This window comes from Anopheles merus, chromosome 2R (assembly GCF_017562075.2).
Source record: "Anopheles merus strain MAF chromosome 2R, AmerM5.1, whole genome shotgun sequence".
NCBI classification, from domain to species: Eukaryota; Metazoa; Arthropoda; class Insecta; order Diptera; family Culicidae; genus Anopheles; species Anopheles merus.
Window position 1 is genome coordinate 18,628,955 of NC_054082.1, and position 16,830 is coordinate 18,645,784.

The window sequence follows — 16,830 nt, forward strand, 5'->3', positions numbered from 1 at the left end:
ATGCATAAGAATAGTGAAATAAAATAACGAAAATTTCATTTTTACAACATTTATTGTACATATTTGCAAAGGAACAATGATTTCGTACCGACGATACACACTTAACCCTTCGATCGGACGCAACACAAACTACGCCTAACGCCTAACGCCTAACGTTTCTTCAACAGACCGTTTACGCCTAACAGTATGCAATGCCGCGGAGCACGTGCGTTACAGCACTGTTCCGCGTTCTTCGCACTGCACCCCTACATGGTAATGGTGCAGTGCCGCTTGTGAGGTGGGTGAGTTGTAGAGAGGGGGGGGGTGGGTTGTGGGGGCTTTTTTCCACCTTCCCTCCCCCCACCACACGCTTTTCTCTAGTAGAAGAACACACGCCGCGTGTTCTGGGGCTGAGGCGACCGATAGTTCAGCACCATCTGCTTTCCCTGCTTAGTGATCAGCGATCGCAGCCGGCTCATATCGAGCTCCGTCGCGGACAGCCGCTTGTTCGACACGATCCAGTTTACCGTCTCCAGGCAGGGCGGTGTCGTCAGGCTACCGTCGTACGAGTAGTACGACCAGCCCATCGCCCCAACCACGTCCTGCAGCGAGAACGAGCGTATCGGCGATATCTCAAACTTTGCGCCCGGTTGGCGCACCTGGGGCAAAAAGTTGGACCACGAGTTGAGCGAAAAGCTGGACGAGCCGGGCACGACGTCATAGAAGAAGCCAACCACTGCCAGCCCATCCACCTCACCGGCTGCCTCCGCCAGCGATCCGTACAGCCTGTTGTAGAACACGAGATGGACCTCGAGCGGGAACTGCTGCCCGTTGATCCGGTGCTCCGAGCCCTCGGTATTGTTCGGGCCCCAGTGGAAGTGCATCTGCTCGAAGAAGTACGCCGTCTTGAGCGGGCCGCCGCGCATCATCGGGCGCGTCCGGAAGCCCCACTTGGGCGTAAACTTCACCGAGTAGCCCTCGTTCTCGGCCGTAATGCAGATGGGTCGATTCTGCAGCCCGACTATCTCGAGCGGCACCTTGCGGTTCACCCTTAGCGCGCGGGACGTGTTGATGTTGATCGGGCTCTGGAACTGGCCACCGCAGGCCGGTGCAACGATCGGCCAGTTGGGCGGACCGAGCGCATCGCTCAGCGTGTAGCTCCAAGATTGTTGATTGCTGCGTCCTCCCTTAACCTCCGTCTCATCGTAACTCACCTCGTTCGGGTGCCATGAAGCGGCCGCATCCTCCTGCGCGTAACCTGCGTAAAACCAGGGAGAGCGGGAGAGATAATACATTAGCAGCCGCAGCTTCTCCCACGCTGCCGGAATGGCGGCATGGTGCCCTTTACCTCTCGCGAACACGACCGGTTGACAGGCCAGCAAAAGTGACAAACACAGCGCACTCATTGTCGCTACTCCTGCACACATAGGACAAATACGTAGGAATCGATCTAGTACTAGGTTTTAGCCTTAGCCAAAGCCTACTGCTGCTGCTGCTCAAAGCACGCTGCTGTCCAAAGCCACGCCTCGTTGTTCTAGCTTCGGCGACCTATTTCAAAGATCCGGGTACGCTTTTACTCTTTACCGTCGGTTGGGTGTGTTAAGGGTGGCTGAGTCCCGCACCGGTGGAGGGTTGCACCGTTTCTGAATGCTGTCGTCCTCCGGAAGCCTGTTTTTAAAGCGTTCTGGAGTTCTGTTCTGTGTGGGGTCGGGGTTCGGCCGGTCGGTCGGTCGGTCACACCAACTGCTCTGCACTGTGCTGAGCACTCTCCGGGGGTTGACTGACAAACAAAACAGCAACAGCTGCTGCTACTGCTGCTGCCACCTTCGCGGGAGATAGCTCTCTTGTAGCGTCTGTTTGGGTGGCGCGCGAGCCCTCCGAATCAGTGCGGCGGCGCTTGCTGTGTGTTAGTCTTTGCGCACCGCTCAACGGTGACGGGTGGGGTTTGCCGTCGTTAATTTGTTTTGATTTTGTTGTTGCTTCCCTGCCTGCCTAACTGCTTCCTCCCTGGATGGCTTGCGCGACACAAATTTTGCGTTTGCGTTTGCCCAAATACTGACGCAACGGGGCGAAAGTATGCAAAACACGCGGGGATGTCGGTTGCGCAAGCGCAAACGTAGGGGGAAAAGGTTCTCAAGGTTGTGCTACAAGGTGGATTGGACACAAAACCTTCGCGCCACCTTTCTGTTGTGAAAATAAAACGGCAAATGCTTGTGACACGATGTTTCGGAGTGATCTTTTTTTGCCGCCAGTGGCCAAAAGGTAAATTAGCTTTGTTTTTGGTGGATGTAATGCACAAACTCTTGCGATCTGCGATCTTTAACGGTCGGTTTGAAATTATCCAATAAAAGCACAGTTATCCCAATGCATGCTGAAGGTGTATTTTTATTTAAAATTCGCTTGTATGATCATAACAAACTGTGTGCACACGAGCCTTAGAAGAAGAAAAAAAACAAATTCGCTACAATTCCGTTCATCCGTTTGCGCTAACCCGGAAGCGAAGATCACTTTAGGTCCTTTTGCAGTGGCACTTTACCCTTTTGCTTGCCGTGTTCGCATTCCAAAGCCCATTCCTGCTGCCACCCATTAGCACACGGTTCCAATCCTCACCAAAAACGCTCCCGATACACCACCACCACCCTGCCTTGTATGACCGTGAAAATGAAAGCCTTAAGACCCTAAGGCACTATGCACTGTGCCACCACCGCCGCACACACACGTACTCCCGGAAGGTGGGTGGGACTCCTAGGTATGTGAATTGCTGCTGCTGCTGCGGCTCCTAGACAGCATAACCAGTTTATCGCTTACCTATGCCCCACCGGGACTGGGGTATTTTGTGCCCCAACCGTATCGCACACTTCTAGTTCGTTGTCACTTGTGCGCCACTACTACTAAACACACGCCCGTGAACATTCCCGTGGTCAATATCGCTTCGTTTTTTTTTTCTAATGTCCCCGTTTTTTTGTAATATCCGCAAACGTGCGCAAACTTACTGCTGTTGTTCCTACCACACTACTACCGGGCGCAGCACTGGGCCGCACTGGGCTGCGCAGGACGGGCGAACGAATTGGGTGTGCTAGGTGGAAGGTCCTAGAATCCGTACCGCACGACCGGCCGCCCGTTCAGTGGCTGCACCGGGCGGAAGTTGTCCACCAGCGGCTGGCCGGCCGAGTCGCGCAGATTGCGCAGCTCGTCCAGATCCTTCTGCGCGATCGGCGAGATGCCGTCGCGCACGATCCACGTGACACTTTCCGCGCACGGCGGTGTGGTCAGGCTGCCGGCGTACGAGTAGTACCGCTGCCAGGAGCCGCCCGGTGCCACCGAATCCAGGTTGAACACGGCCCCGCCCTCCAGCGTAGCGGTCGAGCCGGCGGGGCGTATTTTTGGCAGCGGCACGGCCCACTTCGCACCCGGCTTCACCTTATCGCCGCCGACCTCGTACAGCGCACCGACCACGGCCAGCCCGTCCGGCCGGGTGACGGCCTGCTCGAACGAACCGTACTCCTGCTTGTAGAACACAAAGTGTGCCTCGGCCGCCCACGCCACCCCGTCGAACGTGTGCTCGGAGCCGCGCCCGTTATCGGCCCCCCAGTGGAAGTGCAGCTGCTCCAGCACGTACGGCGCGCCGAACGGGAGCGGACCACCGATCAGCGTCGGCCGCTCGCTCTCCTTGCTCCAGCGGAACGTGTACTGGGCGGTGTGCCCGTTGTTGGTGACCACGATCGAGACGGGCTTGCGGGCACCACCCTCCAGCAGGAGCGGTGCGGCATGGTCGAGCGATGGCAGCGTGGCCGCCGACCGCACGATGTCGATCGGGCTCTGGCGCATACCGCCACAGTCCGGATCGGTGTCGGCCCAGCGGTCCGGATCTTCATAGGAAAAGTCACCTAAATTCGGAGGGGGAGGGGAAAGGGGGGGTCATATTTGCTATCAAGAAGTGTGTTCGTTGGGACCCCACGCTGAGCCATCAAGGTAGGAAAACTCACCGTGCACGAGGGTAGCACCGACGGCGATTAGCAACAGTCCGCCGTAGACCAAACACTGCCGCGGCCGTACACCCATTGTGCTGGACACTTGGACAGATACTCGGTACGGAATCGTTTGTATGTTTTTTTTTTGCTCTGCTTTGCTTTGATGCAGTGTGAAACGTTTGAAGCGTTTATTATTCTAACCCAAATTGCACGCTTTCCGAGGGGCGAGCGAGTTTTTGCTCGATTCACTCGACTGCCGCAGAATGAAGCGCCCGGCGGTAATGTGGTTTTTATGCACCCAACAATCCGTCGGTGTCCAGTTTTGCGTTTTACGTTTAGCTTCCCGCCCTGGAGATACGCCGAACCGATACGCCGGTTGATAGCTTAGCGCGAGGGGAAGGCCGCTTTGACACGAAAAGGGTGACAAAACTGTCGATGGAAGCAGCGGGTCGATCTTCCCGCGCGATCTACAGTGTGGTTGACGGTGTTGGCGGAAAAATGGCATTTTTTTTACTATTATTATTATTGTAGATTATATTACAACATCTACGTAGAGTGTCAACGGTGTCAATAGGTGCAATGCGAAGTGGAGCACTTTTTAGGCTTAATTGGGGCGGGGCAATTGTTGTGCTCTACTTTTTCCTTTTATCAACGTGTGATTTTCACTTGAATGATGTAGGAAGCCAAAAAAAAGGGGGGGCGGTGGGAACAAATTCGGGGATTGTGTAATGCAAACGCACTGGATGGATCATGAACGCTTATGATAAACTCAAATAAACTATCACAAAAAATAAATACATAAATTGCGCTACATTACATTGTATTTCTGTCACTGCGAAACGTTAGACACACACACACACGGACTGTCACACTACGGACGAAGGGAAATGTTCCACTTTTCAGAAGCCCCCCCCCCCCCCAATGCCTGATACATCTGGTGCGATTGGTGATCCGGGTTTCCGCACGAGGTCGCTCACTATCGGATATCGGATAGCCCACAAGCCACTAGCTCCCTTCCTACCGCTACCTTGCGTCGTACCTGCTGGAGTGGACGTTTTGTAACGGCAATTAAGATATACGCTGCAGCACGTGCAATATAGCATACCGTTACTATGCTGCTTGGTGGTGTGCTTGGTTAAAACAGAAATAATAACTACATGTTCATAAAATCCCCCGAAAAAACCTTAACCCTGGTGCAGCGATCTGATCCGGCACGAGCGGCAATATTTTAAGTGCTGCATTTTAATTAGCACGATAACCGGCGTTTTCTTCTTTCCTTTTAGATGAGGACAATTAAATTACGTCGCGTTGGGAAAATTTGCCCCCTTCTCGGCGGGCAGGGTTGCACCACCTGCTTTGGAAGGTGTATGAAAGCTGTTGGAATTTAATTGCAAACATATTGAAAAGCGAATTGAGAGCTAAATAAAGTATAGTTTAGTTCCACTTTTTAAACATAATTTAGAGCCCGACTCGGAAGCAGAGTATCTGTTGACGGCGACGATCTCGAGGTGGTAGAGGAGCTCTGCTACCTTGGTACGATCGTAACTTCGGACCACAACGTAAGCAGCGAATTCTGAAGGCGCATTGTTCAGGGAAGTCGTGCCTACTCCACAAACTCCTGCGATCAAGAAGACTCCAGCAACACACACGACATGCGCCATATATCGCACACTGGAGGACGCCAATGCACTCGCCATTTACTAACGGCGGGTGCTAAGGACTATCTTTGGCGGTGTGTGCGAGCAATGGCACACGCCCTGGAGAAGGAGCCACGATGAACCAAGAGCTAGCTGAGCTGTTTGGCGGTGCTGATATCCTGACGGTCATCAAAGCCGGAAGGATACACGATGGTTGGGGCACGTGATGAGGATGGACCAGACTCATGCCCCACCAGGAAGGTGCTCGTCAGCGAGTCCCTTTCGGCACGAGGCGTAGAGGAGCACAGCGAGCTCGTTGGCTGGATCAGGTGGAGTCGAACCTGTTGAAGATCGGATGCAGCCGTGGTTGGAAGACTGCAGCCCAGGGCCGAGTTTCCTAGAAATGGATTGGCGACCTGGCCAAGAAGAAGAATAATAATCTTCTAAAAGCTTATTTGATTAGAAAGGACATCAACGGTAGAACAGTGTATTACACGTTTATGCTACATCTTATGTTCGATATGCTCGATGAAACTCGATGACTATTGTTAGAAACTAACACAACCAAAACGGGTAGAATTCTTTGCCAAGCATTTATTGGTCATTTTTCCCCGTTCGTTATTTACTACGAGCTTCGAATCTTGCCCCACCGCTCCTTTTATGCCTTTTCCGATCAGTTCAGGTTTTTCTTCGGCTTTTTGGGGTTTTTTGGTTATCTTCGGATACCTTCTCTTTATGACAGGTCGTTGGGCACTTTCCTACCAAAAGGTCCCAACTACTTACTTACTTACTTATCCGGCGCTACAACCGCTTTGCGGTATTGGCCTGCCTCAGGAGTGTCCGAAACCGCTCACGGTCTCGCGCCTTCGTCTGCCAGTCCGTTATCCTGGCCTTAATGGCGGACGCCTCCACGCCATCTTGCCACCTCAATTTGGGTCTACCACGCCTCCTCTGTCCTTGTGGACGGCCTAAAAAGACTTTACGGGCTGGGTCGTCCGTTTCCATGCGTACAACATGGCCAGCCCACCGGAGCCTAGCGAGCTTGATACGCTGCGCGACAGTGAGGTCGCCGTACATCTCATATAGCTCATCATTATAGCGGCTCCTCCATTGTCCTTCCACACATACGGGGCCAAGTATCCTTCTGAGCATCTTCCTCTCGAACGCGGCTAAGAGGGTTTCGTCAGATTTGGGCTTGGTGTCCATGTCTCAGAGGCGTATGTGAGTACTAGTACTATATAGGTACTATATAGTCCCAGCTACGTATGTCGCGACAGGTTCTTTGAGGTGAACTGATTTTTCAGGCTGTAGAATGACCGGTTGGCAGCCAGCATCCTTGCGCGCAACTCAGCTTCCATGCTGTTGTCGTTGCTGACCTTTGACCCAAGATAGGTGAATTGTGGGACGACTTCAATAGTGCGTTCACCTATCTGCACAACTATCTGCGTGCAAATTGCTCCACGGGTCACAGGTCTGTTCTGGGGCATGCTCCACCCCGACGCTACATGTAACAGAGTGCGTAAGGGTAAATATGATTTTCCCCCAGCCCCACCCATCTTCCATCAAACTCACTGGAACATTCTTGTGCTACTGTCACGTGGAATTTTCCACCATCCGGCAAGGGATAGCTGTACTCTTAATGTGTTGCTCTATTGATACAACTGAGGCACAGCTTTATTCGTTTGCTTTCGGAAGAAAAAACAACAGCGAAAGGGGTAACCCTTCCCATCCAGCACGGCCCACTTCGCGTGTGCAAGAATGAACGTTCTAGATCGGGAACGTTCCCAACGGCAACGTACGCAAATACCTTTCGAAGCATCCCTAACCTCGACCAGTATTCCGGCTATTCCGAGTGTTGTTTTATCTCATTCGGTGGAAAACATTCACAAAAATCTCTCGATGTTTCGTTATAAGCATATCCCACCATGGTCGGATTTACTTACGACTGTTTATCCTTCCAGAAAGCTAGGTTCTTTTTTTGCGAAAAACAATCAATCGATTTAACGTACGAAAACATCTGTACGATGGGAAAAGGGGGAGGACGTTGGAAGGTGAGGCAGATAGAAGCAGGTTCGATCTACCACAAATCTTTGCCAATATTTGGCTTTCCCCAGCAAATGGTTCGTTTGGCCAAAATCAAAACATCTGTGTGTTGGATGTAGGATAGAGAGGGAAGGATGTTACGGATGGATGAAGAGGATCGTGTCGCCGTACGGTGGTGGTGAAAAACATGAACGGAGCTAGCATTCGCCCGTTTCTGCTACACGATATGTTGGGTCAACATTAGCGCAGGTGTACAGATGATAACTAACAAAACCAAGAACACTTGGGGGGAATTCAGGCAACCGTAGTTCGAGGTCGTTAATTTATCGACGATGGTGAAATTATGAAGTGTTTAGAGCTGTTTCGTTGAAAAGTTGATAGATAATTCTAGGATATGCATCTATGAAGGTGAGTGCCCATCTTTCAGCATGATCTTCGTTTGGTTTGATTGATAGGGCGTATGCTCGTAATTAAGTAAGGATATCTACATAATAACCCAGGTATGCCCAGTTAGAAAGGTGAGCTAAGAGTTGGAATGGGAGATCATGCCACCTAAATTTTCACCCTTTTTGCATCCCCGAACGATATCACTGTCGTAATCATCGATAGTGAACAACTTTGCCAAATCAACTAGTACAATTTCAGAAAAAAACGTGATCACTCCATCTATCTTCCGGATCACTCGAACACTATACAGCTTGGTCATTCCGGCTTGATTAGTGGAGACTAGTAAGACCTTAGAATTTCATCTACGTACAAATTGTCCACTAGTATTCGGATAACAGCAGCTGCCAACGTTCCTGATAATTTTTCAAGCAATTTTAAATATTAGTTCTCCACACTATCATACTCAAAATTAAATAAATAAATAAATAAATAAATATGACTACATTAAAGCTACAAATTTGAGCTACAAATAGTGTTCGAAATATGGCTAATCTCTACTTGAGTCCTGTTGAAGGGTTTCTAACAACACTTTAAGGAAAGCTTTAGCAAGTTTAACAACAAAATATAGGGCCAAGAACAATTACAGTTACCAACAATCTAACAACTTCCACCGATCGTTTCTTACCCTCTAGCAAGATGTGTACACACAGCTTACCATGTATTAGTAGCAATGGTTCAACTTCAGCTAAGTGACTTTCTCACTCGTGTTGGATCACGTAAAAAGAACAATAACGTACAGCGAGCATCAAGTGTATTTCTGCGATGGATTGTTTCTTGCTGCTCCCATAATCTAAGTACACACTGGAACGTGTGCAGAAAGCTTTTGACAAAGACCCAGTTTTTTAGCCCCGTGGCAGTGACTTTGAGTTGTTCGAATATATTTGCACGTGTAAGTAGCAACATTGTAAAGTACAATCCTAATCGCTTCCATTGGTTTGATGTTGGCGTGTTGTTGTTTTGTTTCATAAAATGAAATCCTTCCTGCAGTTGGTCCTATGCATCCCAGATACACGGTGTATGGCGCAGCAACACAAGCAATACGGAAAGTCAGGTCGCGCAAAGCTACAATGTTGTAGAGCCTAGTAGGCAATGACGTGTTGCTACTGCTATTTTGAGACAGTTTGGTAACAGTTATAATACAAGTTTATACATAGATAAGGTTCAGATTATGGTAGCGGTGTAAGTATAGACTTTAGTTAAGATTAAAAAAAATGTATATATTAGACAGAATCTGACTTATTTACTTGATCATGAGCGATCCGAAATCGCTCATGGTCTTGCGGGCTTAATGGTGGACGCCTCCATATCATCTTGCCATCTGAACGTGGGTCTAACACCTTCTTCTACGTGTCTTTGAGGACGGTCTAAAATAACATTTACACTCAATTACGTATTGTGCAAGGCTCGGGGACATAACGAAGGCTGATTCTGTTAAAATTGTTTACCGGGGCATTAACAGCATTATTTAACACTTGCGAGATGCCTTTTTTTAACAGTTGTCGTATATTTATGCTGCTGTACTGTGGGGAAAAAACATCTGGCAAGCGCTGAATAATACTGTTTACATTGGAAACTAACCCAGGAGAACATCGTTGCACAGATGGCATGATCAGCCAATGATACTCCGTCATCGAATGTGTCCAACTCCAGGCTGCAGCCGCCTACTATTCGGAAGCCACCCAGCAGATGTGTTTTCTTTACAAACAATACACATCTACCACCACTGATCGTAATGCACTGGATAAAAACAAATAATGTATTTCACTAATGTATAATACTTTGCCCACTACACACGCTGCGCGCTCGCGTTTGCAGTTGGGAGCGAAATGTCAGGTAAGAAAAAGTCCTTAAACTCTAGCACAGTTTTCCTTTGGTATTCATCGCTACGGAGGAGCTAGCGGGGTCTGCGGCTGTGTGTGTGCGTTCCCATTCCCGCACAGCTCTCAGTCAAATTGCACCAACACCACCATCACCATCTCTCAGTACAGGAACACCCGGCGATGGTTCAGCTTCTGCACGGGGCGATAGTTGTTCACCATCAGCCCGGTCGGCGACTGGAGCCGGCGGAACTGCTTCATCTCCTTCTCCGTCACGAGCAGCGGCTTGGTCGCCACGATCCACGTCACCGTCTCCAGGCAGGGCGGTGTCGTCAGGCTGCCCTCGTACGAAAAGTACGGCCACTCGACATCCCCGATCACCTCGTACAGCGGGAACGTGTCGATGAACTCGATCGTGTACTGGCTGTTCGGCTCGACGACGTTGCGCAGGAACCGGGTCCAGGTGTTCAGCTGCTCGTCCACCGAATGGTCGTAGATCTCGTAGAACAGCCCGACCACCGCAATGCCGTCGACCTGTTCGCGGGCCGCCGCGAACGATTCGTACAGCCCGTTGTAGAACACCAGGTGGATCTCCATCGGGTACCGCTGGTAGTCGTACACGTGCTCCGACCCAACCGTACTGTTGACGCCCCAGTGAAAGTGGAACTGATCGAACAGGTACTTGGTTTTCAGTGGGCCCCCGCGCAGCACCGGCCGATCAGCGCCGGTGCGCCAGTTGTACGTAAACTTGGCCGAATGGCCATCGTTCTGTAGCAGTATCGTTTGCGGCAGGTTGGTCTGCCCGTCGAGCCGGAGCGGTCGCTTGCGGTTCACCAGCAGGGCGCTGCTCGTGTTGAGCAGGATGGGGCTTTGGTAGCGGCCACCGCACCGCGCATCCACCCGGTACCAGTGCGAGGGTCCATTTTTATCCTTCTCGTTGTAGGAGAAGCTGCCGGCGGCCGGTGCCGGTCGGGGTCGCTGTCGCTCGAGCGCCGGTGCGGGTTCGTTCGCTTCCGCTAGATCCGCCTCCGGATCGGCGGGGAAGTAAAAGTCCGGATTCGAGAGGGCGGTCAGCTTCGCCCGACGCTGATCGGCGGTGAGCGGTTTCGGGCCGGCCGCTGCGTACTGGTCGTAGTAGGACGATGGTTGAGCGAAGACAGCCGATCGGCGGGTAGGATTTGCCCGATAGTTGGAATCATAACTGGGAACGTTCAGTCCTGCGGATGAAGATTCGCCTTTGGTTAAGGTACAACAACATCCAGGCAACACTCTGGTAAACACTCTGACTTACCCCGACACGGTCGCCACGACATGAACATCAGGAAGTTTAGCAGGATAAGCTGCCCGTGCCATTTGAGAAGCTGCATCTCTGTAACGTCAAACATAATGTATAATAGAAGATGTATTAGAACGGTATGAAGCGCACCGCACCAGAAGCGAACAGGGCAACACTATTTCGGAAGGAAGTATCCAAGCTCCAACCGGTACCGATCTGCACGGTAAAACGGTGCGACTCTTACTGATGCTCTACGGCGGTACGATCATGGAACCCGATCGATGCTCAAGCAACCGAAATCAAGAACCAAATCAAAAACCACGTGTGGTGGGCTACTAGACGATCACGTACCATATCGATCCCAGTGCCACCGTCTTAAACACACACACAGACACATACGTGGCGACCCACTGATAGTATGGTGAGCGCCGTGCGAACTGGACCACGCCAATGGCCCCCTTTTTATGGTACAATGGTTCGCGCGCGCGCACGGTGTTTGATTTGCCAAGCGTTCTGGGCAAGGTTGCGGTGGGTACACCGGTAGGGGCCGGCGTGCGAACCACGACCGTTCAATAATGGTTGGGATTAAACAAACTCCCAGCAACCAGCAAGAGCAGTGAAACAGGGCGACTCAAGTTCAAGGTTACTATTATCGGGTGAATTTGCCCTGATGTCTTCATGGGCTCCACGGATCACTGATCGTTTTGCTGTTTGGTTGAATGAAGAAAAATGCGTGCGGCAGAGAAGGAGGTTGACTGGAGAACTAATTATTAAAATCTTAATGTTGCAGTTATAATTGCTTTAGAATAATAAAATCCAGCAAGCAAGCAAGTCTGGCAAGCCTTTCACATAAATCATGCTGTTTATTGCCGGCGGGTTTCTAGCGCGGGATTTATGTTCGCTCATTGCGCTGATTGCTTGCAGGTAGGCGTTACCTACTGAAAGAGAAACTACCTACAAGATCAGGTACGGCACACGTTAGGCTCCCGCTGGACATAACCAAACTACTGTCCACCGATCACTCAAACTCCACCGTGGCTACCAGTCACGCCTCGCATTAAAACGGCCGATTGGACTATTTGCATTAAACCTGAACCGGATTGTCAAGGTCATGCTCTCACGGGTGATTGGGTTGGTCGTGATCCGCCCCGCAATATCTAAAATGTGTTTCACCTATCAGTCGTTCTAGAAGCCGAGACTTAGAGAGGATCTTAAAACAAAAGCACACTTACTGTACGTAGTTATTAATAGCACTGGCTCTCAAAATGCACGTGCCACCTGGCACGTAAACTATGGCTCAATTATTCAATTACAGCACCACTCCAATTGCCACTACCGTCACGTTATTTGCACACTTTTCAATCCTTGTTCCGAGCTTTAATTACTCCTTATTCTGAGTAGTGTTTTTTTTTTTTTTTTGTAAAAATAAGTCAACGTACACCGGCAGCCGAAATTGCTCGCATTCAGCTCCGTACACACGATCACGACTACCGTTCGCGCGCGGAATCAGCGTTGCAATAAGCACACCGCCGACAGAACCTTCCACTTTGGGGGAAAAAAGGAGAATCACCGATGCGCCCACCACGTGCTGCCGGAATCGGAATTCGCGTGTGCGCAAATTCCCTCCAAACGCCACTCCAAAGTGACCACGAGACGCCATGCAGACTCACGCGCACGCTAATGAAACCGCTCGGCTGGAGTGGAGCATTACAGCCCGCAAAGTTTGGGCCCGGCGGCCCGGGTTTTTCAATTAAATTAATCTCCCTCTCTCTCTCTCTCTTCTGCTGATGCTGCCGAATTCCTCCTCTTCTCGGTGTGAGCGTGTAAATCCTCCCTCCCACTGCAGAGAAACAAATGCAGTGACCCGCGAAACCGCAGATTTTTCGCACTAAAGTGAACGGTGCTCTCCCGCGGTGTCGAAGCTGTGTGTCGAAACTGGCAGCATAATTCGGGTAAGGACAAATCAGAAAGGGAACGGTTTCCCTTTAGTCCGGTTGGCCAATGCGCGTTTAATGCGCTCGAAAGAGGTCACCATTCAAATCTAGGCACACACACGCGCGCGCGCGGTTCCGTTGATGGTGGTAAGACGACGCGAAACTAATCGAAGATCATCATCGCGGGGTGCCCCTCATCAAACCATATCCATCATAATTCAAATCTGACCGACTTCGCACGCACAATGGGACCAACATGGGTACTTGCAGTGTGTGTGTGTGTGGAAAAGTAATTTCATTTGGAACCGTTTTGGACATACCGACCCGCCCCTTATGTAACCGTGGCTCGAGCTGGTCGCACTTTCGCCACAAGTACTGCGGGCCGACCTTTTTCCCAACAACAGCGAAGCAACAGCGTCGAAGCGTAAACGCGTAAACACACAACCCGTACCGCACTCACACGATGTTACAGCGGCACGCATCGCCATCTGCCCGTACCGCTTGACAAAGTAGGCGCGCGCGCGCGCTCGCGCGTTCGCGTAATGTTTTCATTCATAAAAACCGTGCCCCTAACCGCACACACACAAACACACCCTTCACCGTGATCACCAGCTAGTACGCGCGCACTCCTTTCCGCGTAACGGGCGATGGGAAATTCGACGCCGTTCACTACTTACCGGGTTTTTTTGCTGTTGTTTTACTAAACCCCACGCGACACGTCGCGCACACACGCCGTCTAGAGGTGGTCTAGAATTACCCGCTGGGGGGGGGGGGGGCCGGGAAGTTACGCTGATAAGATGTGTGGCCGCGTCACCGGGGCTGACTGTTTGTAAACCTGTCCGACGACCGACGGTGGGTTGACTTGCGCTTCTTGATCTGTGCGTGTGTCTGTCGGTGGGCTGATCAGGTGCGAATGCCTGTCTGTCGCTGGCGCGAGATGCGGTAAGTGAACTTGCTGGAGGTTAGCACTCGATTGAGCTGTCGTTCCAGTGCCGGGCGGAACTTAAATAGTGTCCCCTCCCTCGGTTGCCATTTTTTTTTGTTGCTAGCTTTGCGCCCGGTTCTGGATTCTCCCTTCACACACTTCACACTTCGGCGACTTTCCAGCGTTGGTGATAGGGGAAGAAGTTGCCGTGTTTACATATGCCGACCGACACCGAACCGGGTACCCCGGTTACATCCTCGCACCGATTGATGTAAATAGCTGATAAATCGGTAAATCCCTTCAATCTTTACTGTCGCAAGACCCGGCCGAGGGCTCGTCACCCTTTTTTCGCCCCATTGGCAACGCTGGCCCGGTGTCATCACTGGCGGATGCAACGGATACTAACCAACAATTAGCCGCCTGACCGAACGCGATCCGATAAGAGAAGGCACGCCAAAAGCCTCAGCCACCCCCGCGCAGTCCCGCAGAACGGACAACGGGGTTCTGCTGGAAGGCGATCGAACACAGCAAACAGCGGGCAAACAGAAAGGGCGCAAAAACACGCGTGTAATTAAATTAAAATTAGCCATTCTTCGCGCCCGGCCCTTATCATAAAAGGGTGCAGAAATGCGCGCCAGAAAACGTAAACAAACCGGTCCCGCCAACCGGTGCGCCACCTGCGCGCCGAGACATCGTAGCCGGTGCGATTTGTTTTTGCGACAGCTAATCAGCATGTTTCCTCGTGTTTTTGGTTCCCGGGTGGGGAAGGGTGCGTAGGCCATTGCCAGCGTGCCCGTTGACAGGTTGCACTTTACGACAGCCCGTCGGCCCGGCTACTTATCGGAGGGAAAACGCGTGAAAAACACCGAATAGTACAACGTTTACTTTTCCTGGAAATGCAGCGGATGTGTGCTTGTTTGATAAGGATGTTGTTGCTCTTTGCAGTTGGACCGACCGAGGGTTTTTTTTTTTTAATGTGTCTGGCCACTCCCCCTCCTTATAATGCACTTTTGTACGAAGAGATTTAACAGTCAGTTTCGCAACAAAGTGTAACTCTTGGTGAAGATGCACGAGAGTGATTCATTTGCCACGAGGAAGGGCACAACAGAAAACAGCACCCTTTTAGGGTAAATTCACAGTTTTGCAATGATAACAGGCAGAACTAATTGATGATTTTCCCTGCCCTTCACCACCATTGCTAGAAGTGATCGTGCGTCATCGAACGCGATCATTTCGCATACTGCGCTCGCTGTACCGGAGAAAGATGTGTGGCGTGACGGCAGGAAACGTCATCGTCATCGTTATGGTAACGGGTTTGATGGTTTTGAAAATCCCATTAGATTCCAGCCTGAATCTCCCGCTTGAGCCGTTGGTTCTTTCGGTGGATGTGGATTTTCTTCCAATTGTCACCCGGCATGCGTTGGCCAATTTAATGACCGCCGTTTGATGATTCAGGGCGATCAGCGTGCCCGTAGCTATTACACGCACACATACACTAAACGATGACGTCCTCCAAAAAGGGCAAACCTGAACGGGAGTAACCGATGCACTTCCTTGCTTTTCTCACCCTGCAGTCACCACATGCACCGTTTGCCGTTTGCCATCAATGTAATCAATCTTATCGATGGTGACAAATCAAGTGCAACTGGATCGCCAGCTACCCGCGGGAGATTGATATCGTAAATAGTGGTTTTCACGCGTACCTCCGCTAGCCCAAAACGCTTCGGGCGGCCGCTTCGGGAGTCTGTTTCGGGAAGGGGCAAAGCGATATGAACGCTTGTTTAGTGGTCTCGTCCAGTTCTGTCTCCGCCAGCCAACGCGGAACATGGCGAGCGCGGTGGGGCATTACAATGCTCATTAAGACTGTCCCCGTCCGTCGGACTGTGGTGGGGACCCATGGGGGAACGGCGCGCGCGAAATCATTCTCAAACGGGCACGTGTGCGCCGTGTGGCCACAGGTGAGGTCTCGCCTAAACCCACTCCACGCGGAAGACGGAAAAAGTCTCTTCCTGGTTGGATGGTGTGCGGGTTGTTGTGAGTAGTTGAGTAGCTCTATTTTTGTAACATTCATTTCTTCGCTGTTGACACGTTTTCGTTTTCATGGAACTGTGTTGGTGGAAAACAAAAACCGTGGCTACTTTATGGTATGAATGCGCGGTTTACGGGAGTGCGTCAAAGCGATAATTCGCGAATATTGTCAAGGGTTTAGTGTGTATCTTCCTTCTGTGGTGTAATAAACTGTAGTCAGAGTCGCTCCACTATTGCTAGGTACCAGAGTACACGATCCATTCGAGAGTTGAACCTAAGCGGAACAGATCATTACGCCATGCATTTAATAGGTACGCTAATAGTATTGGCGCTCAGACAGGCTATCATAGGCTATAGAGATAAGTAGACAAGAATCGTTCTGCGATAATTTGATAATTATCAGAACAGTCCAAAGTTGTTCGGGAAAGATACACTGAAAAAAATGCGTTCTTCTGTGATAATTATAAATACTATTAAATATTATCATTTTTTTTTCAACCATTTAATGCTATACCCTTCGAACGTAGGCCTGAAAACGTCATTTAGGAGATACTGGAGCATCGTTAATTTTACTTGTAACTTGTTACTTACCCCCAAGTACTGAATCGCACACAATGTAGTAGACCATATCCGGTTGTTTGGTTTTTCTTCTGAGCTTTATGGATTTGTTTTGCATAAGCGCTATATTGCCAGATAGTTTAAGGCACACCACACCTTTCCTCTTGATACCTCATACTCTTGGGATGTTGGCTACGTACAACCGACCAGATCGA

The 16,830-nt window shown here is 50.6% G+C and overlaps 3 protein-coding genes across 3 annotated transcripts; all 3 read right to left on the minus strand.

Moving 5' to 3' along the window:
* Window positions 1-33: 33 nt before the first annotated feature.
* Window positions 34-1,645, minus strand: LOC121589699 (carbonic anhydrase 7-like). Its single transcript, XM_041908789.1, has 2 exons — window positions 1,328-1,645; window positions 34-1,237 (listed from the first exon to the last, which is right to left on the minus strand). The coding sequence occupies exons 1-2, from the start codon at window positions 1,404-1,406 to the stop codon at window positions 357-359; spliced, it is 960 nt and encodes a 319-aa protein (XP_041764723.1). The 5' UTR covers window positions 1,407-1,645; the 3' UTR covers window positions 34-356.
* Window positions 1,646-2,233: 588 nt separating this feature from the next.
* Window positions 2,234-4,603, minus strand: LOC121589701 (carbonic anhydrase 1-like). Its single transcript, XM_041908790.1, has 2 exons — window positions 3,966-4,603; window positions 2,234-3,866 (listed from the first exon to the last, which is right to left on the minus strand). Exons 1-2 carry the CDS (start codon window positions 4,039-4,041, stop codon window positions 3,070-3,072), a joined length of 873 nt encoding a protein of 290 aa, XP_041764724.1. The 5' UTR covers window positions 4,042-4,603; the 3' UTR covers window positions 2,234-3,069.
* A 4,644-nt stretch (window positions 4,604-9,247) lies between these two features.
* Window positions 9,248-16,777, minus strand: LOC121590459 (carbonic anhydrase 13-like). Its single transcript, XM_041910176.1, has 3 exons — window positions 16,649-16,777; window positions 11,186-11,263; window positions 9,248-11,111 (listed from the first exon to the last, which is right to left on the minus strand). Exons 1-3 carry the CDS (start codon window positions 16,731-16,733, stop codon window positions 10,057-10,059), a joined length of 1,218 nt encoding a protein of 405 aa, XP_041766110.1. The 5' UTR covers window positions 16,734-16,777; the 3' UTR covers window positions 9,248-10,056.
* Window positions 16,778-16,830: the final 53 nt, after the last annotated feature.